The sequence below is a fragment of the Rhea pennata genome, chromosome 6 (assembly GCF_028389875.1).
Source record: "Rhea pennata isolate bPtePen1 chromosome 6, bPtePen1.pri, whole genome shotgun sequence".
In the NCBI taxonomy this organism is placed as follows: domain Eukaryota; kingdom Metazoa; phylum Chordata; class Aves; order Rheiformes; family Rheidae; genus Rhea; species Rhea pennata.
The window spans coordinates 15,039,962-15,066,403 of record NC_084668.1 but is presented as its reverse complement, the minus strand read 5'-3'; the positions used below and the strand labels follow the sequence as shown (position 1 = coordinate 15,066,403).

Below are 26,442 nucleotides of genomic sequence, written 5' to 3'. Positions count from 1 at the left end.
ACTACTGTCATCTCAAGAAACTGCTCTTCTTCCCCCAGCATTACCCCCCAAAAAAGGAAAAAAAAAAAAAAAGAAAGAAAAAAAAAAGAAAAAAAAACATTTGACAGCATCATCCAAAACCAGTCATCATCCCAGTGCCATCAAAAGGTACCTACACCTCTTGGATTCTGGAGATTTATTGAAGGAAATTATATAGAATTGCTGAGCATTGCCAGAATGGCTTTAGTCTTCAAAAAAAGATTCCCAAGCTGAACATGTAAAGTTCTTTCGGAGCAGCTTTTTAAATTATCTGGCCCAAGTTTAGATGTTTGCTTGATTTTGTATCAAGGCACAGACTATCCAGGGGCAAGCATAAGGCATATTTTAAACTGATAGCTCTAATTTCCAAATGGAAGCTGTTGTAAATGAAATCATTATTTTTGAGAACTGAACCTAAACATGAAATACTCTGAGGCAACCAGTCTTTCCACATAAATTCTCCAAAGCCTACCAAACTTCATCTCAGGAAAACAACAAACTGCTCTGGGGAAGACTTGTCCATTCGCATCACTGGTGTGGGAGTCTGCATATTTAAAATAAAAAATAAGTGACGCACATTAAGTGTTCCCTGAGCACAGCAGGGACTAGATTTTATTCCTGTGCTGAGCCTCATCTCCCATCCAAGCTGTAAACGTGTATATATATGGAACCTTTTATAATGTTTCTAGGACTGCATTTCCACCCCCTCCCATGAATATTTATTCCCTGATGAAAGTTCTTCAAGCAATACTACTTAAGGATTTACACTCTGTCTTGGTTTGCTCACAGTATTTTGTCTTTGATTGCTGACTCCCATAACATAAGCCAAATCCTGCAAGACTGGTATGTGTAGCTCTCCCAACGTGCCAGATGCATATTGAAAGTTTCACAGTAATGTTACATTTCAAAGAAACAAGGACAGTTGTATTTATTCTATTTTTTTCTTTCTTTTCTTTCTTTTTTTCTTTTTTTTTTTTTTTTTTTTTTTTTGGAGTGCCTCAAAGGATCTTTTAAGGACTTTTCTATTCACCCCCACCCTACAGAAACATATTTCAGAATTAAAAACAAAGTCAGTATTATAAACTTCAAGATCACTGGAATATATTTCTATATTTAAAATTCTCATGCAAACTTGGAAGCCACTGAAAGAACATAAAACACATTTATAAAGGGAGAGTATTAAAATAGGTCCTTCATATGAAAAATACTACTTGTATTCATTTTTAAGATATCAGTAATCTTACCGATTCTTCGTCTTTTTAAATTATTCAACATATCTAATAAAATATTAAATATATATCCTATATATGTACTTTATGCCTATATTAGGCATTAGATAAAGTTCTTCCAAACAGAATATTCAAGTATAGGCATTGACAGTTGGAAAAAATATCTGATAAAACTTGTCTCCTAATGATAATGCAAACAAATAATATTAAAGCTCTTTCCAGAAGAAGCCCTCTCCCCTCAATCCTTTGAGTAATAAAACCACATTATGCTGAAACTAGCAGCAGAAAAAAAAAATCTACGAATGTATTTACAGCACTGCAAACAAGGTATTTCCTCTTCAAATTTTCTGGGCTACTCTAAAGGCAACAAAATACCATTTGTCAAACAATTCTAATTGGGTGGCTGCTTTTTTTTTTTTTTTTTTTAATGTATGATTCTATTTGAGGAGACTTAAGCAGAACAGAAACCTAAAAGTTGTAAAAATTTGTATGTAGAAGTACACAAAACACAACCAGGATACATCAGTTTAAAAGAGAAGTGAAAGAGTAATTGCTCCCTTTGTTCGGCCACAGAGAAGCTATGAGTAGACTCTTCACTGGTACATCTCTTTAGCCTTATGGCTCTAGGATCCCTGAAGAGGAAGGGCTCCCAATGACAGTAACAGGCTCTCAATTAAACCTAAAGGAGAAATGCAGTTGAATGTCTGTATAATCCAAGAGACTTACAGAATACAAACCCTGACAAGCAATCCAAGAAAGATCAGGTTTTAATACATCAGAGTCCTTTGTCTGAACCAGAGGGGCCCTTGCATGATACCTGCCTCTGTAACCCCCATTCTCTCATTGCCACTGTACAAAGTTTCAATTTTCTCGTGGAAAAAAGGAGAAGTTCTGTGAACACAGATTTTTTTAAGGAAAGTACCTCAGAAGTGCTTTGCAAAGGTCCTTTTAGTGCTGATGGACTTCTAGTAGCTGAAAACATTGAGGACATTAAGTCACAAATAACAAGTGTTACTTAGAAGCAGGATACAAATCTGCTAACTGAAGAGGCAAGAAGTAGATGAGCAGAGCTGGATACTTGGTTTCTGTTGATGTTGACTGAAGATGTAATGAAGCAATCTTTATTTCTATCTTAAGTACTAAAGCTACTGAGAAATTTTTGTCTTCCTTGCAAAGCAATTATTTATAACTTGCCCTTTGAGCAACTCCAACTTCTTCTGCATCTGCTCGTGCATCACAGTCAACACTGTGATGCTTTCTACCTCTCTGTCTCTTCCCCCTTTCAAATGTCACGGTAATTCTCTCCTTTCTCTTCCAAAACCACTTATCAGTTCATTAGCATGTCTTTCTAATAAACCCGGTGTCTGGACAGTACCACCTTCCTTTGCCCAAGCTAATATTCTATCAGTGTTTAATGTCTCATTAAAATCCCATTCCTGGAGTCATTTGCAATGACTTATTTATACCTGGCCTCCTCCTCTTATTTCTATTTCCCTGGCCATGAACTTCTTGATGCAGGAATTATCCAAAGTTTAGAAAGGGCTCAGAGTAAAACAGGTTGTGTCTTATACCAGTTACTATAAATCTGAACAGTCCAAGTCAAACCAGAAGAGCTGATAAACTAGTTATTCATTTGGGTTAAACTAATCTAAAAGAATCATTAAACATGCCACCTTTCAGCAGCAGGGCAACCAGGGTTATTTTCCAGTTCAGGTTGCTAGCTAAGGGTTTGCAAAAGAATTTGACATTAAGGAGGCTAGTGCTATTCTCACCAGTCCTGAAGTCTACCAAACAATTGCAGGGAACCTCACTAAGAGCTGAGCTCTGGAAGTACATCCAGCACTGACTAACCACGCTCTTTTCTGGAGCCTTCCCGTCACACAGAAAGCTGCTCTGCGAGTGAAGGCCTGGAAAGCTCCTCTTCACTTCCCACTAAGAAGTCTGGACAAACAACTCCTGAAGATGTTAAGTGTTTCTCCTTGCACATTGAGCAGCTGATCTGGCTGCTAGCAGGATGCTCACAGCACACAATATAAATAGAGCTTTTCATGTTCAAACCATTCCGTCCGGATTTAAATAGGCTTTTTAAGAGGCTAAAGACTCCAAAACCTCATTACCAACCCCAGAAGTCACTCAGTCCTCATCAATATGACCCAGAAGAACTATGGAAATTAACATAAGCTTCACTAGGAAAATTGTAGAAGAAAAAACATTTGCATATTGTATTCTGTAAAGGTTCTTTCTTGGTTGCTGTATCTACAAATGCAGACTGGCTGTGGAAGCAATTCAGTGCATCAGGTAACTTCTATCCACAGCACTGCAGTCAATCCAACTATTATTGTTTTGGAATAGTTTTCAGCTGTGGGTGGATCAGCTTTAGTGCTTATCCTGGGGACATTTTTATTTGGCTAATCTTTGTAAATTGTTTGCTACGAACAAATTAATGATGCATTTTCCTTTAGCAAAACAGCTTTACCATTTGTTCGTTGCTCTACGCTGCTTTCTCATTTTAGTCCATTTGCAAACGGTCATTTGCTCACTAGAGGTGAAACTGTAAACGAACTGAAGTACTGCTTGTGCCATATTTATTTATACTTTATAAAAATGCCTATTTTTAGGTTCACATACCATAGAACACAATATGCAAGCAAGAATGAAAATGTTTGATCTACTGATACAAAGTAGTTGCTGGCTAAAATCCCCTATCTGAAAGGAAATGTCCACTATTTACTATTCATCAGTGTGCAGTCACTAACACGTACTCTCTCAAGAGAAACCTGGAAGGGAAAAGAGTAGCCTTGTGGTCATGACAGACACATGCAGGAGACTGTTGGCAGATATATATGGTTTAGGGTCAACATTCAACAGCAATTTCAGACAGAACCATGCAAACCACTCTTCCCACTCCAATCCATTACAGCCAGCACTACCAATTCTCACATCATGGTCCCTATGTATAACATGAAGCAGTAGAGAGAAAAGGTGGCAAAGAAGTTGTAGGAAGTAGGAATGAAAAAAATGTGGGACATTTAACAAACTTCTTAGAGTGGAGGATTATAGAACATAGATAAATCTCACATAACTTGCACAGAAATAGGATTGAGAGGACAGTAAGGATAGGACTGGCTACAAATACCCACATTTCTTGGTGTTTCCTGGGTCAGAGTAACCTGCTACCAGAGATCAAGCACAGAGAATTACTGAAAACATTATTGATAGTGTGATGTTAATGTCAGCACTAAATTCTGCAGACTCAAACTTGATATCACTTTACACAGTTAACCATCTATAGAGGTACACTCTAAGGTCACAGAATTCATGCAAAGTTCAGTTGGTTTAAGGCTAACTCAAGTATCACTATACTGCAATCTACATATCCATTTTAGTCAGGCATAAGACCATACAGAGCGTACTTCACACACACAAAAAAAGATATAGTGGCACATTGAATCATCTTCCCTAAGGGATAACTGCCCTGGCAGTATCAAGAAGAGACAAACTGCCTGAGAACATAATCAAGAGGCTCTGCATAGGGTTTGCAGCCAGCCCAGTAAGCTGAACCAGTATCAGAAGCAAATTAGCAACGTCCAAGTAATACCTCAGGATAAGACGGTCTTAAATCGGAACAGTTTTAAATATAACAAGCAGCTAATGGTTCATCTTCAAAAGTTGTAATAGCTTAGGTCTTACAGGAGTAGTGATGAAAACCTCTGGAAGGCCTTGCAGAGCAAGACTGGATTGCTTCCTTCATTCCTACCTTAAAAGCAGCAATTGGACTGGAATCCCCCCCCCCTCTTTTTTTATATATATATTTCAGCTAGAGCAAAGGAAAAGACAATAATCAATAGATACATACTGTTTAATACCTATTCGCTTGGCAATAATTCACATGTACATAACAAGTTAAATGTATCTGAACATTTGTACAATGGGAAGCATTATTACAAGGCAAGCAGAAATTTAATTGCTAACTCAACCAAACAATGCAAAACTTCGCCACTTTAGGAAGAATTTTGCTCTGGCCTTGCTTGGAGGACATTAGGACTTGGAACTATAAGATGCTTTAGAATAAATTGGACAACAATAAATCTGACAAGAAGATTAACATTCTAATCATGTTCACGATAATTAACTTACCAAAACAATCCCACAGTCATTATCCAGCTAGAGCAGAAATAAGAAAGTTTACTGCACTCCAGTAGATTTATAAACCAATTAAGAGTGTCCCTCCACTAGACTCCATTAGCAAAGCCTCTGGTTCAGCAAAAGCTCACATGCAAGCAAGGGTCTTCTAGGGAAAGAGGCTTCAAGGGATCTTTATCACCTCTATTCAACTCCATCTTTTAAGCTCCTCTGCAAATATCAATTTCCTAATACATCCTCAGTCTCCTGTCGACTCTCCAGCCTCACACACCACCTGCAAGAAGTGAAACAGACGCTGTAGCACTTCTCCCTGGTGAAGCTCTCCGTTGGTACGATTCACAACCCACGATCATGGGGTTCAGCAGCAGAGATGCTCGCTCTGTCTCCAGGTATTGGGGCCAGGGCTCAGTCCCCCTTCCAGCTGAGGATGTATCTCCCTTTCACATGCAGTTAACAGTGAACGTATAAGCAGTTTCACCAGCCTCACAGTTCTGCTGAATGTGTTTGCCCAGAATACGAAGCATCACCTCACTACCTATACCACTTTTCCCGTTTATTACCTTGCCACATAGTTTTATAATTCTGTCAGAATGTTCTCTGCCACTCTCAGAACAGACTCCTTTATCTCCATTTCCTAACTTCTTTATCTTCTTTCAAAACTTTCACTAAAGAACATTTTTTTCCTAGATATATTTATGCCTATTCCCTCCCCTTTCCTTTGTGTCTTCCTGCATAATTGAGTTTTTCAGCTTTGTAAAGTATTTTTCAATATAGATGGCATAAAAATTGCTATCTAAAAAGAAGTAGCGTTGTATCACAGCCCACTCTTCTGTCCCAGTAATATACACAATTTGGACTGACTCAAATTGTGTTGAGTATGCAGGTAAAGTAAATTCTGAATTATTCATCACTTAAAAAAACTGAAAAATCATTTACTTGTTACAAGCAGTAAGATTTATGCTTTATTTCTCCCAATCAATAGCTAGTGTGTCCACACACAGCTGATTTATCCATATTGAAAATATAATTATAAGCCTAGTTTGCTCTGAACCACAGAGTCCTTTTGTAACAAGATTATTTAAATACAAATGGGGTTGGAAAATTGGTTTTAAATGGCTAATCTGTCTTGTCTTCAGCTCCAGCTGCAGAATTTACTAAAATCATAAACATGGACTGAGTGAAAATGTAAGAGGTTTTCTGATTCTCCTTGTGATCTGTCTGTGCAGTGCTGTCATTAACGATGAAGCTGATGGGAGCTGTTGTGTGCCCTGAGAGGAGGATAATAACCCTTGTAATCTCTATAAAGAGCAGAGGATTTTTACTAGTAATACAGACACAGAGTGGCGTGCAAACATCTGTTTTATTGGCAGCCCAATGAACAATTTACGTACCCGGTCTCAGATGCGTTGAAGGACACACGCAGCATTTATATGGACAAAACATACACCCAGAATGCTGGAAACAACTCCTCAGGAGCTCCACTTGCAATATGGAGCATCAGACATTTGTGCCTGCTACATAATTAGGAAAGTTTCACCCAGGGCAAATTTACCTGGGGATTATCAAGGAGACTATGGCATTCCTGCTGTCTCCATCAAGCATGACCAATGGCCCAAGACACACAAGGGGGAAAGACTGTGTCAGTAACCCTTTTCCTCCTCCAGTACTCTACTGTGGATATCTAATAGTTTTGTCTCTGCAGCATGCAGATAAACCGACAGAAATCACAGTTCAAATATAACTTGGGTTAGGTAGAGATTAAGGATTTCTGCCAGTTTTATTTTAACACACATATAGTGGAGTAGAAATTTTAAGACCTCATTTTCATTCTAGGGAAGGAAAACAGAAAAAACAAAGTGAAACCTCAAATGTCAAACTGAAATCAAATGCTTGCTTTGAAATGCAGGGTGCTTTTTACACCCTTCTTTTCACCAGTTCAGTATATAGCTATTCTTTCAGATGGTTCCCCATACAGCTATAGTGCCAGCCAAAAACAAGAAAATAATTCACCAGACTACCTAGGTCCCTTCCAGTGACACAGTCTCTCAACAGCCATGAATGAACAATCAGTTGTCACCAATAAGCAGTTTGTGCAGAACAAGCAGTAATATCCATACAAGGCACAAACTTCTGGCTAGTTTATCAGAGAATGTAACAGGTCCAGTGCATCACAGTATTTTATATTGATATAGCAGACTTCACATAAGGATCTGCAAGCAATAATTACGCAGATTTCATGGTACTTTGGAAGCTGAGTCACAGTGCTGCCCACTTCCTAAGTTAGGAGCAGCTCAGCTTTCTGAAACAAAAAGCAAAGAAGGTAAATTTCTAAGCCTTTTTAGCTAAGCACAGAAGCTTAAAACGGAAATCTTGAAAAGCTCCAAATCCTGAGGGACTAAGACAGTATTAAGTCCCCGTTTTAAGGGCAAAGGAAAAAGCTTCAAAGTTAAAGTATGGAGAAAAACGTGCTTTCCTGTCCAACCAGCTGAGATTTCTGAAGTGTTCAGTATTCACAATAACCTGTCATTTTAACCTCCCTCCACTCCCTCGCTGTGACTGAAAGGCTTCTCATAATGTGGTAACTTGCCATAACAGACCCCTACCTTGAATCCTATTTTTTACAGATAAACTATACTAACACCTCTACATCCCTCCCAAAAGATAAGCAAGACACTTCCCCATTGCAGATACTGTCCATCTCGGGACTCCTCAGCATAGTCTACCAAAGAGCCACTTAGTGTGTTTGTAAAATGATCCACTCTTCTTCCCTTCCTTAAGTGAAGGGCTACAGGTCTCTTCCAAGATGTATGCAATGCAGAACTTTTCTTGTAGCTATTGAATGAGCCAGATGTTTAGGGCAATCATATTATCGTACTTGTTCTCATTTCATCCAGATGCCCACCTTGTATAGAAAAACCTTTGAAATAAGGCTAGTGTAGTTTTTTCTTGGTAAAGACAAAGCCTAGGAAAAGGCTACCACCAATAAAACAAAAACATCTCAAAATCTGAAATTATAATTCCACACACACTTCTGAAAGCTTCCTTGGCTTTCCTCGAGTTCTGTTTTCATCTAGTGAAATAAACGCAGAGGTGCCATACAAACAAAACAGAAAACCCTTTCTCTTTAGTTACAATAAAAATTTTACAGAAGTATCTTTTGAGCTACATTAACTCCACAGGCAAGCATACAAGCTCTTAGGTGTTAATGAGACTTGCCAGTCTGAGCTGATTGTAAAGTCTGATGAAATCGTGATGAAATCATAATGAAGTCAAATCAGCCCACTTTGCATTTTCATCAGATTCTGTAAAAGAGTTGTTCTGATAGCAAATTTTGGTGACACCTCCTGATAGGCTCTTCAAGCTCCCTGCATGGGGATGTGGAGCAAGTGCTTCTAATGGACTAGACTTACACTGTTGGCTCATACTACAAACATGATTAATACAAACTAATGTGCTGAGGAAGAATATCCAAATCTTTCCCCGCAGTGTTACCTTTTCTATTTCATTTTTCCTCAATTATATATAAGAACAATATCCTCTGTAGATCAGAGTGATAACTCTCCAGAAGGAAGATCTACAAATCTATTGAAGCTTTAGAGCTTCTGTCATTTTTTTCTGAACCACCTTACATGATAGGTTAGTACAGCAAGATGGTTCATGCTTTTTAGAAATCCTGATACACTTTCAAATGCCCACTGGACATATTCCTATTGTTATGTGCATTACTTGGTGCCAGATCAGAACTCACTAAATTGGATTCTTAGGTCATAAAAATCTGCTGTGATCAATTCTACTTGTTGCCTTTTCAAGTTTAAGAAGTAAACCTTACCAAAAAAAAAAATCAAAGGTCAAGGGTTTCCACAAAAGAGACAGATGGAAACATTAGACATGTAATCAAAAATTAATTTGTCCTAACATAAAATCTTAACAAGGTACATTAATATTATCAGGTAAAGAAGTCTTTAATGAAAATGAGTCTGTATAAAAATATCTGAATTCTGGATTTCAGTATCCCAGGAGTGGAAGTTCAGTTCCAGATTAAATAATTACTACAAAACAGTTTAGAAGAAAATTCTACAATTTTCAATATCAAAAAAAAGCATATAAGATTCTGAAACGAAGTCAGCCTATCTTCACCTATCTTCATAAGTGGCAGGTGAAGCACTGACAACTTTACGACCATCTTCAGGCCAAAGTTGCCTTTTTCTAAAGGAAGGACAGCTTAATTAGCTTTTCTCTAAAGCAAATCCATATTAAAACAAAGGCAGTGGGAACACAATAGATTTTAAAACCACAAAAGTTAACCAGGCAATACATGCATTCCCCACTGCATAGAATACACTCAGGAAAAATTAAACAGCCCCTCTCTTCTTTCTGCTGTAACCACAGCTCTCCTCATTCATAATCATTAGATTCTGGAAGCAAAATCTGCTTTCTGACACAGCAATTAACCAAGATGTTAACCAGGGAAAAAAATAAGATGAAAACAGAAGTCTACTTGATCATTTTTAAACATTTCATTCTATTTTCATCATAAATATGTTTTATTCACTAACACATACTGTCACACTACCAAGGCTATTGACGGTCAAAATGTGAGAACAGCACAGAGGATGAAACAATTCACTAAGGCCATTCATACAAAAGGAATAATTCTGAGCTTCTCCATCCACACCTGAAGTGGAATTGCTAACGCAGGCAGTCCTACAAACAGCTCCTGACATGGCCATATACTGAACTTGAAACACAGCAAGCTTCAAGGCTGCATTAATGTTTTAGGAAAAGCCTTGAGCACTTCTGGTGCATCAGCTAAATCATCTCAGAAGTCATGCTGGAGCTCCAGCTTTCTCCAGATGAGGAACAATTTACCACCCATCTGTCCCAGCATGAGCTTGGCTGTTCTGGTCAGCCAGTGCGCATATGGGACAGAGCTATTTTTTTTTTTATTTCCCAGAAGAAGCATGTAGGTGATTAGTCCCATCTGCCCTGCTGTTCCTGAATCAAAGCCCACCAGGCACAGAAGACCATTTCAAGTGCCTTGAAAATTCACGTAGTCTAAAAAACAGTGTAGTCCTGAGGGTCTAAAACTGTATTACACAGACAATTGATGACTGAAGTAGTTTAGATCAAAACACCCTGTAGAGTCACTCAGGCCTGCTCTCTCACCACGGCCACACTGACCTGATCTGAAATTGAATCCATTTCTCCAAATACCACATTGAGTCTGAACTAAAGATCCAGGGCAAACATATCTACAACTCACCTGTTTAACTTAAAATAACAGACCAGGAGAAAAGTTCAGACCTACCCAGATAGTGTCTTCTTGTCTGTACTGTTTCCAGTTGCGGCCAGTGTCGCTGAACATCAGCATGTAGCTGGTTACCCAGTCTGAGCTTCCATATCTTCCTTGGGTAGCAACCGCAACAACCTCAACTCTGTCTCCTAGATCAATCTGGAGCCACTGCTGCTCATTTGAGTCAAGTGGAGACCAGCCACCAGCTCCTAAGAGAAATTGGAAAATGGTAACAGAAAAAAAGGACAACACAAAAAATGCGGTATTCTAGAAAGAAACATATTATTTTAGGTTATCACAGAAAAGTCTTTACTTTCTGAAAGTAAAGCTACTCCTCCCTGTTTTTGTACTAGGAAACACACTTCCTGGTATGCTGCTTCTAGGTTTTCTTATTTAACCTACAATTCATACGGGATTTTATGAATACCTACAATTATAATCTACAATTTATAAGGGATTTTAATTATTTTGCATTAGCAGCAAAAATCATACCTTTTCCTTCCTTAGATGCTTGTGCAAATCTGAAAATGTTGATTTCTAATTTTAAATTTGCTTTGACTTTTTCTTTTTTGCTATGTTTTGAAAGATATGCAAAAACCTTAGCTACCGTGATTTATGCTCTATAAAGTATTTGTTTAATTAGAGGTTGCAAAGGCACTTGAAATAATGGGTCATAGAGATTATTGTATCAAACAACTAAAAGGACTGCCTTCACATTAGAAAGTATCACCCTTCCTCACACAAGATTTTGCATGCACACACACGTGAGCATGCATTTCATCTTAAACAAAAGAACAATCAATCTTTACCAGGACAAACATGAGTTACAAATTACTAACCTCCACAACCAACATCTCCATTCAGAAATGGAGACTTTAGAAGTAGATTGTGGAAGTTGGTATTTTAAAAACTCATGTTTGTCCTTAAATACCATCTCTCGAATCCTCCTAGCAGTTAAGCAGGCCCATGATAACGTCAAGCCAATGAAACATAGAAGTGCAACTGCTGCTCGAATCCTAACAAATCACTACTACAATAATCATGATCTTTCGATTATGAAAACAAATCCTTCCAGACTGGAATATATTCTCTTATGTTCCCTTGCTTACTCTTATACTTTTAAATTATAGACTGTATTGATTTTTTTACCTTGTTAGTACTCGCACACACTTATTCTCTGTGTACATTCAAAATTCACCTCAGCTTTACAAATAAGCAAATAACACAGCTATGAAGAACAGAGAAGTCATTAACAAAGTATTCAAAGCAGCAAATTTTTAGTCCATCAGTGCTACTGCAACCCATCTTATTTGCTTTGTTATCATCAGTGAAGTTTAAAGCCACTTTCTTGCAATTGTAGTGAATACAATTGCATTAGGAGGAAAAGGGAAAGTATAGAGTTGAAAATAAAGCATTAACAATTTCTCATGTGAAACATGAGAAATAATCTAAATATGTATTTCAAAAGAAAATCAATAACCTTTGGTTATAAATAGCTGAATTTAACTTAATATTTTAATGTTATTAATTGATCTGTCTCAAAGCTGCTCCATAAATACCTTATTGCAATGAACTGAGACAAAAAAATCAATAAATGTAGTTGATATCAATGAATTCAAATTTCAGTAAATTTGCCCCTTAAAAACTTTCTTAGTTTTCTTGGTCCACACTGGATTTTTCAACAGCCAATTGAAATTCCTTTGGCTAAGGACAGATGTTAGGGATTTTTGTTTTGTTTTTTTAAGCATTTATCTTTTTTTTTTTTTATCCCCCCCAACACACACTATTATTTACATATTTACATATGAATATTTACATATTCATTAAGGTAAGATAAGATTTAGTCTTGATTCCTGAAATAGTCTATTTATTCCATAGCTAGAATTCAGCATTGTCCCCGTTCCTCTGGATAACTGTCTTGTCTTCTCTATGGGAACTCTCCAGGAACATTTTTTGTAACTGTATCAATGTATACTTGTTCGTATCATGCTCTATTTTACCTTTCTTGATCACAACAAAATAGTCTTTATTGTCATGGTGATTATTTTATTTGCTGTAAATAGAATACTCTACAAGCATAACATGAAACACCTAACCAGAATATTTAGAATTTCATCACTCATTTTGTATTTGACTACTTTATTTCTAGCTCATCATAGATGTATAGATGTACAGATGTACATGGAGAAGACTGCAGTACTTCCTGTTAAAATCCCTAACAACATTAGAAAAAAGCCATACAGAGGCTATTTATGTCTGGTTTTTGAGATATAAAATATATATCTGTGTTCAAAGATACCAAGCCATATCTTATCTCATGTAAGGAACTGTGACTAACATCCACAGGAGCCAAAGGAAGCTTTCCATTGTATTGTAATATCTAATATCTGAAACAGTCTGCAACACGATACTAGCTGCTCTGCTTACAATATTATTCCAAGAACAGATAATACATAGAACAGAAATTCATTTTGGAAGTGCTGGCAGGTTTGTGGCAGTTGTTTCCTTCACCACCCTAAAGAGCTTATGCTACATGTTTTCAGTGAATACTAAGAGACAGGTACATATTTTCCTCTTTTCTTCATTGCCTCTTCAATCAGTCTTTCTACAACATAAACAGTAACAACTAGATGCAAAATCACTCATAACAACTTGTTCATTTGATGAGTTGCCCCAGGGTGGGGGGGGGGGGGGTGAGAAAACAGCTTTATTCCAAGCCAAGCTCATCACCACGAATATTTCCAGCAATTCATTAAACATCCTAACTAGCATCTACCCTCTGTAGTTGATATCCTCTCCCTCCTACTCTGAGGAGAGGCAGTAAGGTCACAAGCTTTTCTTTGAAGTATTGCCTGGGGGAACGCATTGCTGCTTTTGAGCCTGAGGACTACACAGGAGGTTTTTATTTTAGGAGGTAAGTCAAAAGAATGATACACTCTGAACGGAAATCTGGGAGATCTGCAGTGATCTAAAGCTCTCAAATCACAGGCTATATACCGCCTCTGAACCATATATCATTTCACATGAGCACATTTGTCCGCAGGAAACATCATTCTTTGGAGTCAAGCCCTGCATAACGCAACAGCGACATTTCCTCTTCGCATCACCTGTGCAGGTCTGCTTGGCTCTTGCAGGCCAGAGGCCCATCTTGCATAGAGACAGCATCTGCTACAGCCCCTATCCTTGTGTAACAGCAGCTGCCTCATACACCTTCCCAGAGGAGGAGAAAAGGAAAAAATAATCAATAATAAAAAACTCTAAACCCACCCTCTTCCTCTCTCCCAAACCTCCCATCTTTATCATTACTGTAGGTGGACAGTAATTCTACTGACCTGTAAGAATAGCAGATAAAATATCCCTGCACCAGTGAAGCTGCACTGGCAGCTTGACTCAGGGTAAAACTAAAACATTTCCCATTGGACCTCTCACATCTGCCAGTAAAAGAACAAGCAGACAACTTCCATGGGTATTGCAAATCTACGCTGAGTGCTTCCGTGACTGCCAAAATAGGTAAGTATTCTTTTTCTCCATATTTATCTGTTGAAAAAAGCAAGTGGCAGAAGGGATGCGGGCACCTTTGTCCAGAATGATCTATGCAGGCACATTTCTTCTGTGTGTGTTGTTCCTTGTTCCATCACACTTCACCCAAACATATTTTAATAACTAGCAAAAAAGCATATCTGGAGTGTGGCAATTGCTTTATAGTCATTTGCTCCTCTGCCCACTGCTGATGCTCACCCTAGGGAAGATTTGCCCACAGCTGGCCACAGACACTGAAAAGGACTGTACCCCATTTATGAATAGTGTAGCATGCTTTTTTTAAAAAAAAAAAAAAAAAAAAAAAAAAAAGGTGTCATTGATTAAACTCACTGTGTATGGACATTCAAGTTGGCAACCTGAGCCGTTATAAAGTATTTATGAGGACACCAAATTACCTCTCCCTTAAGAGAACAGTAGAAAAAGAATGATCAAACTCAACATACGCTTGGTGCTTTAGCTTTACAACAGCATGTCTGACTGCACATTTTTTCCCTGTTCTGCCCACCAGATTCCCGCTGGCATTGGTAGGATCCCGTGCATCCCCAAAAACCGATGCCATCCGTTCTCACAGCTCCCACACCTTAAATTTTCTGTGGATCATTTGGAGAGAGAGGTTCAACACAGTAGGGAGAAAATGTCCTACTGGAGAAGCAGCGGCCCAGGAAGCTGATGCATGAGCTCATATTCTCCATGGCAACAAATTATAATGCTAGAAATACAAGAATGAAGATCATATAGTTTCTCAGTTGGAGACCCAAAATAATGCAAAGAAGCATGATCTAACACTCTTTGTCCCCTCCTTTTTCAGACTGTTTGTACATTTTGCCATAATTATGAAAATTGCACTTTGGCCCAGCATTATAGAATCTGGGCTCCTTCATGTTGCACAGTGCTGCTCAGGATGCCCATACTTATTTGTAGTTTATTAATATGAAGCAAAGAAAATGCTTGTTTCCACCCTACAGTGCCTTACAAACAGCTCAACTGGCTTTACGTTGTGCTGCAAACCGTTGGACTTCCTGCTGAAACTAAGTGCTTCCCTGCTGTACAGTTTTACATTAATGCCCAGATCAAACACTTCCTGGCCATAAAACAAATTCCATTTGACAATATATATTTTTTATATTCCACACACAATTACCTATACTGATCACTCAGGCTGAGAGCTAATAGGAAACTGAAAAAGCACAGTTGATACAGTCATATTGTAGCAATTTTCTTATTTTTTTCCATCTATTTATTTACTATAAACAAAAAAGTTGATTAAACCATCTCATGGATAAGTATTATATTCCATGCAACAGAATCATATTTATCAAAATTATACTATTTTACTATTTCCAGTACAAGTTATCAGCATTTTAATTGAGCACTTTCAGCAGTTCTCACAAAGCTTTACTCAAAGGTGGTTTTGTTTTTTTTTTTTTTAAGTACATTTCAGCACTGTAGACCTTTTTAAAAACAGACTTCTGCTTATTGTTATCTGTTACTGAATTAACCTGATGAATAAGATCTTTCTACTAATATATTTTTATAAATTCATCTTTACTCATTTCATTCTTAGTTATTTTAACATTTATCTAGCTATTTACCTTGAAGCACTATTCCGTGTCGCACTGCGTTATTAATTACAAATGAAGCTAAGCCAATGAAAACACTTTGAAAACCACAGCATAATGCAAAAAAAATATAACATGTTAGTAAAGGCTATTTCTTTTAAAGATGTCTACTGTATCCATTGAGATGCCAATCAAAGAAAGCTTCTTCAGCTACCTTGCACCAGTGCTCTTCAAACCCAAAATGAAGTATTCTTATCAATTCTGCTGGCACTATAGACATGCATTTCTATAAAAGTCCGTAACAGAACAACTGGGGAACGGTAGAATTTAACTTCTACATCCTTTTCTCAGGCCTAGCCCATCAGTTATTACTTAGGCCTTCAAAACATGAAATAGAAGTTGTTTATACACCTGAAACTACTTCAGGGCTCAGTTTCACATGTTCCTCATCTTCCTGATCCCAGGATTTGTACCAATAGAGAGCATGGAGCTTACCAATATTACACTGTATGTATTCTAGCTCTTCAGACATTATACCCCACTACACAGGTAAATTATTTTAGCACAACTATACAAGAGTTATTTTATTTTCTGTCCTTAATTTACAATCATTGTTAATTTTGTATATTTTAGATATTGTTAATACAACTTTTAAAATACAACATACCCACAACTGGACTTGGAATAATATTGACTTAGGAACTTTTCCTCTTTTCTGCAGACATAATCAATGATTTTAGCCATTCTCAAAACCATATAAGCACTTCTACTCACTATCCTGGCTGGTAGGTGGAGATGAAGGCCTGAAAAACCCAAAGATCATGGTGGCTGGTGGGTTGTGTTTCCCCCCCACACCTTAAACTTTTGGTTTTTTGAGCAACTACACAGTCACTTTTTACTTATTGAGGAACTTTGGTTCAGAAGTTTAAAGATAAGATAGTAACCCCCATCTAATACTTCTCTAATGACACAGCAAATTATGACAGTGCAACACATCTAAGTCAGAGCCCTTCACATTCTATAGATTTACCAAATTAGGGTGTCTCATTTATTCTCAGTTAAAATCCCCTTTCTAGTATTACATTTTCTAGTATTTCTGATAATCCTATCTAATGCCATAACAACATGCTTTGATCTTTTTGAGGCTGTAACTTAGGGATAAAATGAAAGCCAACAATTTCAATTTGCAATGCATGACCAAATTATATCCTCAATACTGCCAATTCCTCTTTTCTAGTATGAATTTTGAGCCTAACAATTTCACCTCGTGTGTGAACTCGTTCAGGCCTCAAACATTCCCCCCCTGCAAAGGTCTACAAGGTTCTTTCATTCATTCTTACTTTTTCTGTAGAGTTGCGTAATCACTGAATTCCACTGAAACTTTTATACTTAATTCTTACCAGCTTTATTAGACATCTACATTTCAGAATAGAGTCTCAAGTCGAACGACCTTCAGTCTCTAAAGGCTATGGGAGCTCTATCTAAAAACAAAAAGACTACCTTAACCTCCTTCACAGTATTTCTACAAGAGAAGTGGGGAGTTCCAAATACATTAGAAGTTTTCTACAATAAATGAATGAGGTGCTCCCAAGCAGAGCTCTCAGAAGCATAAATGAAGGGCTCTACTTGACTTGGCCCTGAATACACTGAATACAAACAGCATAGCAAGTTATTTTTTAGAACCGTGATTAAAAACAAAACAAAACAAACAAACAAACACACACTTAAACGTTTCATACAGCAGCAACCTTACCGTCTCGTCTGTTGAGCTTTGCAAAGCTGGGACTGTGAGTACTGAAGAGCTCAGAGGAACTGGTAAAGGCTGTTGAAGGTAAGGTAGATACCAGTGCAGAATCACAATTATCTAAAAACAAACAAAAAAGAAAAACAGAGATCAGACAAGCAACAAATAGGTCAAATCTTGTCTATCTCAGGTATTGTGTGTTTCTGTGCAGTGGGTTGAGAATGGAGAAGGAGCACACTTGTGCTTGACATCCCTCAGAGCAAACCGCGTCTCTACCATATGCAACTCCAAAATTCACCACTCAGAATGACAGCCTCGTGGGACAGTAATTGAACAGGAACAGTTTTAAGAGACTCAGTATCTAAATAGCTTGAGAATTCAGTTTTCTGTCAAATCCTCTCTTTAAACAATTCTTGTTGCAAAAGCCACTGGAAGAATGTGGTTATGCCCTGGCAGAACTTAAGTAATACCGCAGGTACTATATTCAGAAAAGTTTCTCCACAAAGGCACATAACTACAGAGTTGAAGTGACAACTTACTTCTATATAGAAGTGAACTATACGGACATGATACCCAGGCCTTGCACAGCAACATGCAAAAGTGTGCCCCACACTTCACAAGACTCCTATGCTGTATTGCAAGTACAAACATCATGGACCCTGCCCACTTTTCTTCCTAACTCATGCACATATGTAATGACAAATAAGTTTCATTAGCTCAGGTGAGCTGTCTGCTACATCTCTCCTCTCTTTCTTTGCCACATCTTCATTTGAGCACAGTTTCAATTGAATTAGGGTAACACTCAAGTTGAATTTTTGAGGCCATAATGCTTGTAGGAGAAAGAAATTAGGCAAAGTAAGTTTTCTCATTACACTGCTGTCACATACACATCCAAGAATATAGTGCAGGCTTTCAGTAGGGAATAAAAAAATCATTTTTAATTGAATCTCCTATGGAGGAAACATGGATCTAATTACTGGAAAAGTCCTGCAGGTTAGCAAGATCTCAGATACCACAATGTTCTCCCATTCCCAGAGTAAACATATAATTTGCAAGGGGGAAAAAAAAGAAATTCACTAATGATACTTCGGGGTTACAAAAGTCAAGGAATGAAAGAACAACTGATTTCACAGCTATGGTAGCAAATTTAGACTGATCCAAAAACTGTGCAACGCCCTTTCTATAAAGAGCTGGACCGCATTAAAATACTACTCACCTTTTTCTGCAGTGACTCTGTGGAATAATTCAGGGACTTTTGCAATTTAAATTCTCCCTTACCATAAAAAAAAGATTAGCTTATTGGTTGCCATTGGTTGTCAACAGGACAGCAACATTGCTTGCTACCTACAGGAGCATTCTAGACAGAGGGACTGGTCTTACGCAAACCATAGTTAGAACCTGTTTCAGTACTTAACTCAGTTCTGAATTTACATATGGTTATGTGGATTAAAAAGAAAAGAATATTATGTTCCCCCAAAAAGTAGCAATAAAACCAGTATTACACCACTGGTAAAAATTAATAAGCTGATGTCTGCAACTCCAAAACAAGTGGTTGAGAAATAAAGACTATTGGTGAGGCATGCTAAAAGCACAAAAAGACAAAAAACATAGCACAAAGGGCTAAAAACAGCAAGAAAGAATACTTTAAACAGATTTGTCAATATGGCTTTTTATATTGATAAGCATGGGAAAACTGATTGGCATAATGAATAATATTAAACATTAAGTCAATTTGTATTCTGAAAGAGGCAGAATAATACATTAGTTTCCTGAAAGCATACAAAAGTAATATCTTGATTGATTAGCAAATAAAACAGGATGGCAGAAGTGGGACAGATACTATGAATACAGACCTGACAGTTGGCCCAGAAATGAGGTTAAAACATTTGAATCACCAGTTTAGAACTTGAGTAAGCACTGCAGCATTGCAGAGTCTCCACTAGAGAAGAGAAAACACTGGGATAATATATAAACTGGTAGACAGGAAGGCTTAAGGAATCACAAAGCCTGGTTGCCTGATAAAAATTTGGGACAAAACAGTGTAAGGGCTAACAAGGGATTTAGCCAGTGAGTGGCAGCATAAGAGATTCCATCTATAGCTCATTTCTCTGAGAAACATCTAATTAAACAAACCTGGTAAGGTTTTTGAAGAAGTTGCAATTGATAAGGGTAAAAAATCCAGAGTGTTCAGAGTTCTAGAAGTATTTCATGTAGCACAATCAGTGTTTGGTTAAAAAAGAAAAAAGCTCTATACGAAAATCAGCCTAATCAATGTAATTCATATCAGTGCATTGACTGATGAATCTTAGATCTTAGAAAAAAAAAAAAAAAAAAAAAAAAAAAAAAAAAAGAAGAAGAAGAAGAAGTCCTCTGCCTCTCTTAGATTACCCATCAGCAAAAAGGGCCAAAAAAAAAAAATCCATAAATTAGATAATTTAAGGACAAGTAGGCCACTGATGTTTTGACAGTGAGGATAATTAGCTAACAAGTTACTAAGGCTCTGAGCAGATTTTCTATCACTAATAGCCTTTAAGGCTCAAAGAGAGCTTTTGACTATAATATGGAAATATTTGTAGAGTGCCATGCCCTTTGGTACAGAAGGGGTCAGATCATAATTGTTCTGTTTGGACTTAAAAGTCTGCAAATTAAAACACATCTGTTAAATTCACTCTTACCTGTAACCTGAAAGGTGATTTAAAAAGATCTCCAATTGCAAGTACATCAGGGCACTGAACTCCCCCAGACTTCTGCATCCTATGTAACCTCACCAAGTGGCTGGGAACCTCTCAAAGAAGTTCACAGTCTTAGCAACAGATCTACATTAAGGTAGTAATAAAACCAGTTCAACTCATTCAAATGGAACAGAAGGAAGGGTTTTGCACCGCAGCTAACTGTCCAAAGTTAAGAAGGTCCAACAGAGAGAGACAATCCTCCAGGAGACATCCCTATTCTGTTTGCAGTCACCCTCCATGAGGCTCTTCTTCAGAGCCTTTTGCACTTGGATATCTGAGGCAGGTATCATGAATAACCACCTCAGAGAACAGTCAAGATGCTAATAAGAAAAACAAGGCTCTCCATGTTGTCTATTTGTTAAAAATGTCAGGCAGATTTAAGTGAGATATGCTCTGGAAAGATATCAGGTGTAGCACTAACAGGCTAAATTGCCAAGAATTTGCTCGTATACCTCACGTAACTTCAGAGATAGAGGAATCTCTACAAGAACAACTTCAACTGGAAGAAGACAGTCTGATTTGAAACAATTCTGATGATACTATGCCTGACATCAAAAAAAATCCTATTTACATTTAAAACGACATTTATAAATATCAAGATTACATTACCCACCACAGATCGGCTAGTTTTCTCTAACTGTGGATATTCAAATCATTGCCTTAAAGACTATTCAGCATCACTTGAAAACAGAGATTGAATACAACTGAGTGTGGAGATTTCAATTTAATTTCTAGACTTCTGGCTCTCTACAGTTCATTGTGGTTGCTCTTACAACCCCAAAGAACACAGCACATCAGCCTGCTGATCCACTACTTGTCCATGTTACAAGCTCTGTGGGTTTTTCATTACTTAACAGTATCATTAAGTACCTACGCTATTCTGAGTTTCCCAGTACAGCAACAAGTGTAAAACATTTCCAGAGCAATGCATTTGAGGTGCTCCATGTGGTCTCTGGAGGGTCCACTCCAAGAAATAACAATTGGTCTTTCTACTCATCATCTACATTTGTGTTCCCTTTGTTTCAGTCTCCAGATACACTCAACTGGATTTCTGCAACTACAGCATTACAACACCATTTCCAAACCAAATTCTGAGCTTCTTATGTGGTTTTCCTCTAAATGAAACACTACTGCCATGAGCCTTTCCTTGAATTCATACCTAACCATAAAAGCATGCAACCTTAAAGCTTCAGGATTTAGGACAGTAAAGAGTTCCGAGTGTGCCAGGACAAATATAGCCTAGCTTTCCTGCAGATAAGAGTAATGATTGATTGACTTTAGAGTACAAGAAGGAATAGCCTCCAAATGAAGTCGTTTCACAAGTGGATTCTCTGACAAGATATAAGTCACTCTTCTGCCCTTTCCTCAGTCAAAACTAACCTCATGGCATCGTATATTGCACTGAATGCTTTATGTGCACAGATCTACAGTGCAGGGCATGCCAGAGCTTTTTTACGTCAAGTGAAATTTCAAAGTACAGTAGAGCCAAAGCATTTAGAACACATCAGAGCCAGCTTCGTTACGCGTGTTCAGCGCTCCAGGTCCTCTGCACAGCAGCTCTCATGCACTTGTCAGAGATACTACATGCATGGGAACTGCCTTACCCTTAAGTGTTTAAAAACAGTCATATTTAGTCATTTCTGGAACAAATCTAACCTCAGTAAACAACAGGCTGGTGACAGCCCTGATAATGGCACTCCAGCAGTCTGCCTTCCCTAACTGAACTTTTGATGACATAAAACATACAGATGCAAGATCAGTATCACCTTGTCAAACCTAGCTGAAATTGGCCACGGGGTTCAGAGAGGTAGGAGGTGCACACAGAGTGAGGATCATCACCATCCATGAGAAGCCAGAACAAAAAAAGGGGGGGGGGGGAGGCAGGGGGGAGAGAGAGAGAGTAAGAATCATCATCCTCACCTCTCAAGATTTCAAAATTCTTTAAGAAAGGATGCTATCATCATGTTACACCTCTTTCCTGTTCACACTCACCAAAAAAAGGAGGCATCTTCTGTTTGTGCAGGGTAAGAGACACTCATGGAAAAGCAAAAGCAAAGTTAATGTCTGCTGATTCTCAACATATAATCCAGCCAAATCTTCCTCATTTGGTGTGACAGAAACAGACTTTTTTTTTTTTTTTTTTTTTTTTTACTTTACTCCAGCTGCTCCCAGATTCCTAATTTTTGCCCCCTACTACTTTTTCCATAGCAGTTTGTCCATCAGAATAACAAAACCTGCATTTCTTTAACTGCATTATATTTCTATCAAAAAGGTTGTTTTTAATAAAGAAACAATTCCATACCACAGAATCATAGAAAATATACGGACACTTAAAGTATTTACTTTCCTGTTATTTTCTGTTTTCTTGCTGACCAGATAATTAGCAAAAAGATACAAAAGAGCACCTAAATGTACCTATAAATGATCATTTCAGGCAAATCACGCAACAGTACAGATGTTGACTTGTGTATGACAAACACTTGACTATGTTCACTTTTGACAAATGCAGGTAATTGGATAGCGTGTCATGCTAACGTTATCCCTACTGTCAGGCTGTTCAGCCGCCATCTTGTTACTGAAATTTATTCTTAACTCAATTTTTCTCATTTTTATTCACTTCTGATTTTTAGAAAATGATGATAAAAACAAACAAAAAAATAAGAAGCCCTCTGAACTATTATGAAGTTGTTTGGTTTACTGTTTTTGATTGCTTTCTTGTAGTTTTAATTGATAAAGCAAAAACAAAGAAATCCTAAGCATTTTTTTTTAATTTTGGCTCAAAACTTTCCTTTTTAAACAGAAACATAAGCATTCTCAGTTCAAATTTCAAAAGCATTCAAGTGAGATTCAGACATCAGGCTCCACTGAAATGTGCCATATAGAATTAGCAAAAGCAGACACCCTGTATAAGAGTAAAACTCAGAAAAGGCCCTTGTGCCCAAACATCTAATTAAGCTTTATATTTTGTGAGTCTTCAACACCTGTAACAATTATGAAAAAAATAATTGAGCAAAATGTATCACAGTTTTAGAAAGACAGGATTTGAAATGTTTCTGAAGTACAGCAGGCTTCCAAAATACAGCTAGTATTACCAAAATTGGTTTTGCATAGCAACTGATGATTCAGCTCAAGTTTTAGTAAATTCTTTAGTAAAATTCTTCCAATATGTATTTCACATAAGTGTTGGTAGGCACGTCATGACCATCACTGTGACAATCAGTGAATTTAGAAGAATTCTGGCTAGTGGATGCTGAAGGTATTCAGAAATCCACACACACACACAAAAAAAAAAAAAAAAAAAAAAAAAAAAAAAAAAAAAAAAACACCCCACCACCCACACACTATGGTCATATTAATGTTTCTGTCATCCTCTGTTTTGAAGGAGATCAAGTCCTGGATCACAGAATCACAGATAGGGTCATTACCAGCCATGACTGACAGGTGTACATGCAGCCTGGCTGCTACTGTTTTTTCCCCTTGTGCTCTTGAAAGCTCTACAGGAAAAAACACACCAATCTCCACTTGTAAAAGCCAGCCAGAAAGATCACCAAACATTTCCTGAATGAAAACTTTGATGAATAGGACACAATTAGTGAAGAGATCCCCAATTCCTGGCCTTTACAGATTTCCCATACTTTGGGTTTGGGATGCTTTTACTAGTGCCTTATCCCCATTGAGGCAAATACGTAAAAAAACTTTGACCGTGAAGCTTGCATTACTTCTCGGTAGACTTTGCAGAGGGAAAGCAGGTGCCTCCCGTGGTGCTCCCCTGCCAGTACGCATGCTGGATTCTTCCCTGCTGAATCGGACACACGATGTGCAATAAGGGCAAGAGCACTTCTGACCAGCTGGGTAAACTCTTCCCTGCACCAGAACACCTGAGGTTCAAAGATAATTTAATAAGTAGTACAAGACAAAACTTGACTCTCAGTAACTAGCAGGATCATAAAGACTTTTTATCCACAGTGTGCTAGTTAGTCTTGAGACATTTATTTTAATGTAAACATAAAAGATTTCAGAGTAAATCAGAGGCATTCCAGCTTCCTTTTGGAGGCCTTGCTTGGAACTTAAAGGTATTTTATTTAAGTGGGACTTCTGTTGACAAGATATAATTTTATTTATTATTAAAATACCATCAGAGTTACAGATGGTGCTGAAGTTAAATTGTGTGCATCATTATGATTGCAACTGTAAATTGTCTCTGTACTGGGATTTGAAGTTGAAAAGATTCGCTTGTATTTATAGGCTAGATAAAATTCCTCTTAGCATTACCCACTTAATGGCATATTTTGTTTTACAGATTTAAAGAATGCATTTTATACAATGCCTCTAACAGTGCTCAAGAGTGACAACTGATACCTTCCGCTTCATCTATTTTTTTTCTTCCTTCTAGCTACAATTTGCCTTTGTAAGAAAGGGAAATAAGTATTTGGATATTCCTGCAGAAATCAACCTTCAGCCTTTATAGCCCAGACATATGTATGCTTAAGAAATACCCCTCTATCCCAAAACAAACTGGCAATGCAGAAGCACAGATTTAGAAGAGACCGAGAGGCGATACCTGTATCAAGACTCCCTACACAAAAGCCAAAGCCAGCACATTCTGCTATGTTCTGCTATCACGATCATCTTATCAGTGAGTGATTCAGGCGAGGTGAATAGAAAAAGAACAAATTTTTCTGTAACGGAAAATTCCCCCCCCCCCCTTTTTTTTTTTTTTTTTCTTTTCCAGAGACTGGTTATACTGGCACGCACAGCTGTGCACTCCATCTGTTAGCTGATAAGCATGGCAGTAAGACACTAAGAGAAAGTACTTAACAACACAATATTCCCCTTTTCTTTGCTCACTATAATGCGAGAAAACATCAGCAGTTTATCTAATCATGAACTGTTTCCATGACTGTAGATTACATAAGTGTTCTTTCATATGCCTGTAAACCTTGACATTATTATTACTCAATCAGTGCATTTATAGAGTGCCCTTTTATGATCCATTCTGTACTAATAACCTTGTCTTGCAAAAAGTGGAAAGTTTGTTTCTGAACGATGCAAGGGGCTCTCAAAAACCTAATTAATTGGTTTTACTGAAACAAGCATGTCTGCTAATTCCTACTCACATAATGAAAGCAAGTTGAGGAACAGCGCAATCACGTGATACTTGAGCACATGAAGCCAAAAAGTCCATTTCAAGCAAGCATCAATGCATCTCCAACTACCATACTTGGTTTAAAGAGGGTCAGAGAAAAATCTAATGAATCTAATTAACAATAAAAATTAAATAAAAATAGTCTGATGTTTAAGGAACAAATGTTCTCCAATTCCAGCTCTGTCATAATCCATGCAGTTTAGAATGAATCGCAACACATGCATTGCAAAATGAAGGTACTGGGCACTTTATCCCATCCACTATCCTTTGCATTAGATCAGAGACTTTTCAGGATAGGCATCCCCTGGTGCCAACAAATGGCAAATCTACCATGGAAAACCACTGGACAGACAGACTGAGATCTCAGCAATTACTGAAATCATAGTTATTTCCATATGGAAGGAAAAAAAAAAAAAAAAAAAAAAAAAAACACACATCAGAAAGGGGCAAACTCAGCTTGCCAACATTTATATTCCAGTGAGCAAACCTCCAAATGTCATTGTCCAAAGCTGTGATTTAGTCTCAGCAGGTGTAACAGCGGTTGCCATGGGGGTTACTACTTTCTACTCACAGAACATGTCTTGGGCCTACTCATCTTTTCTATCAGATTTTGTGCAATTCTGCTAATTTAAGAATGCTCTGATCTCTGATCTGAGACCAGAAACTACAAAGCTGACACAGCAGATGGAACAGCTTTTATTCCAGAAGTTTGCCCTTTTGACATGTGACGCAGTCTAGTGGACAGAATAAATCCCTTCGATCCATGGCAAGGTGATATATCCAGAAATTGCCTTTCTGTACAGGAAAGCATAGGCGAGTGATTTGTCAGCACATGGCAGTTTTTCTGATGTTAAGAAAAACACAGTCCAAGAACACAGAGATGCTTTGCCATGGCCACACGTCACTACAAGCATCCTTTTCACCCTGGCTCATGTAAGACTGATCAGCGGGGCATTTCAAAGAAAACAGTTCATACATTCAAAAAATCAAGACTGTCTTACAGAGTTTTAGAAGTCTTGCCAGCACCCACACACAAAA

General features: G+C 37.7%; 1 protein-coding gene across 1 annotated transcript in view; it reads right to left on the bottom strand.

Moving 5' to 3' along the window:
* CNTNAP5 (contactin associated protein family member 5) overlaps positions 1 to 26,442 on the bottom strand; it is a 286,625-nt gene that overhangs the window by 197,993 nt on the left and 62,190 nt on the right. The window contains exons 2-3 of the mRNA XM_062578339.1: positions 17,536 to 17,646; positions 10,699 to 10,892 (exon numbers count right to left, since the gene is read on the bottom strand). Coding sequence (XP_062434323.1) covers positions 10,699 to 10,892; positions 17,536 to 17,646 — 305 coding nt within the window. The remainder of the gene's footprint in view (positions 1 to 10,698; positions 10,893 to 17,535; positions 17,647 to 26,442) is intronic.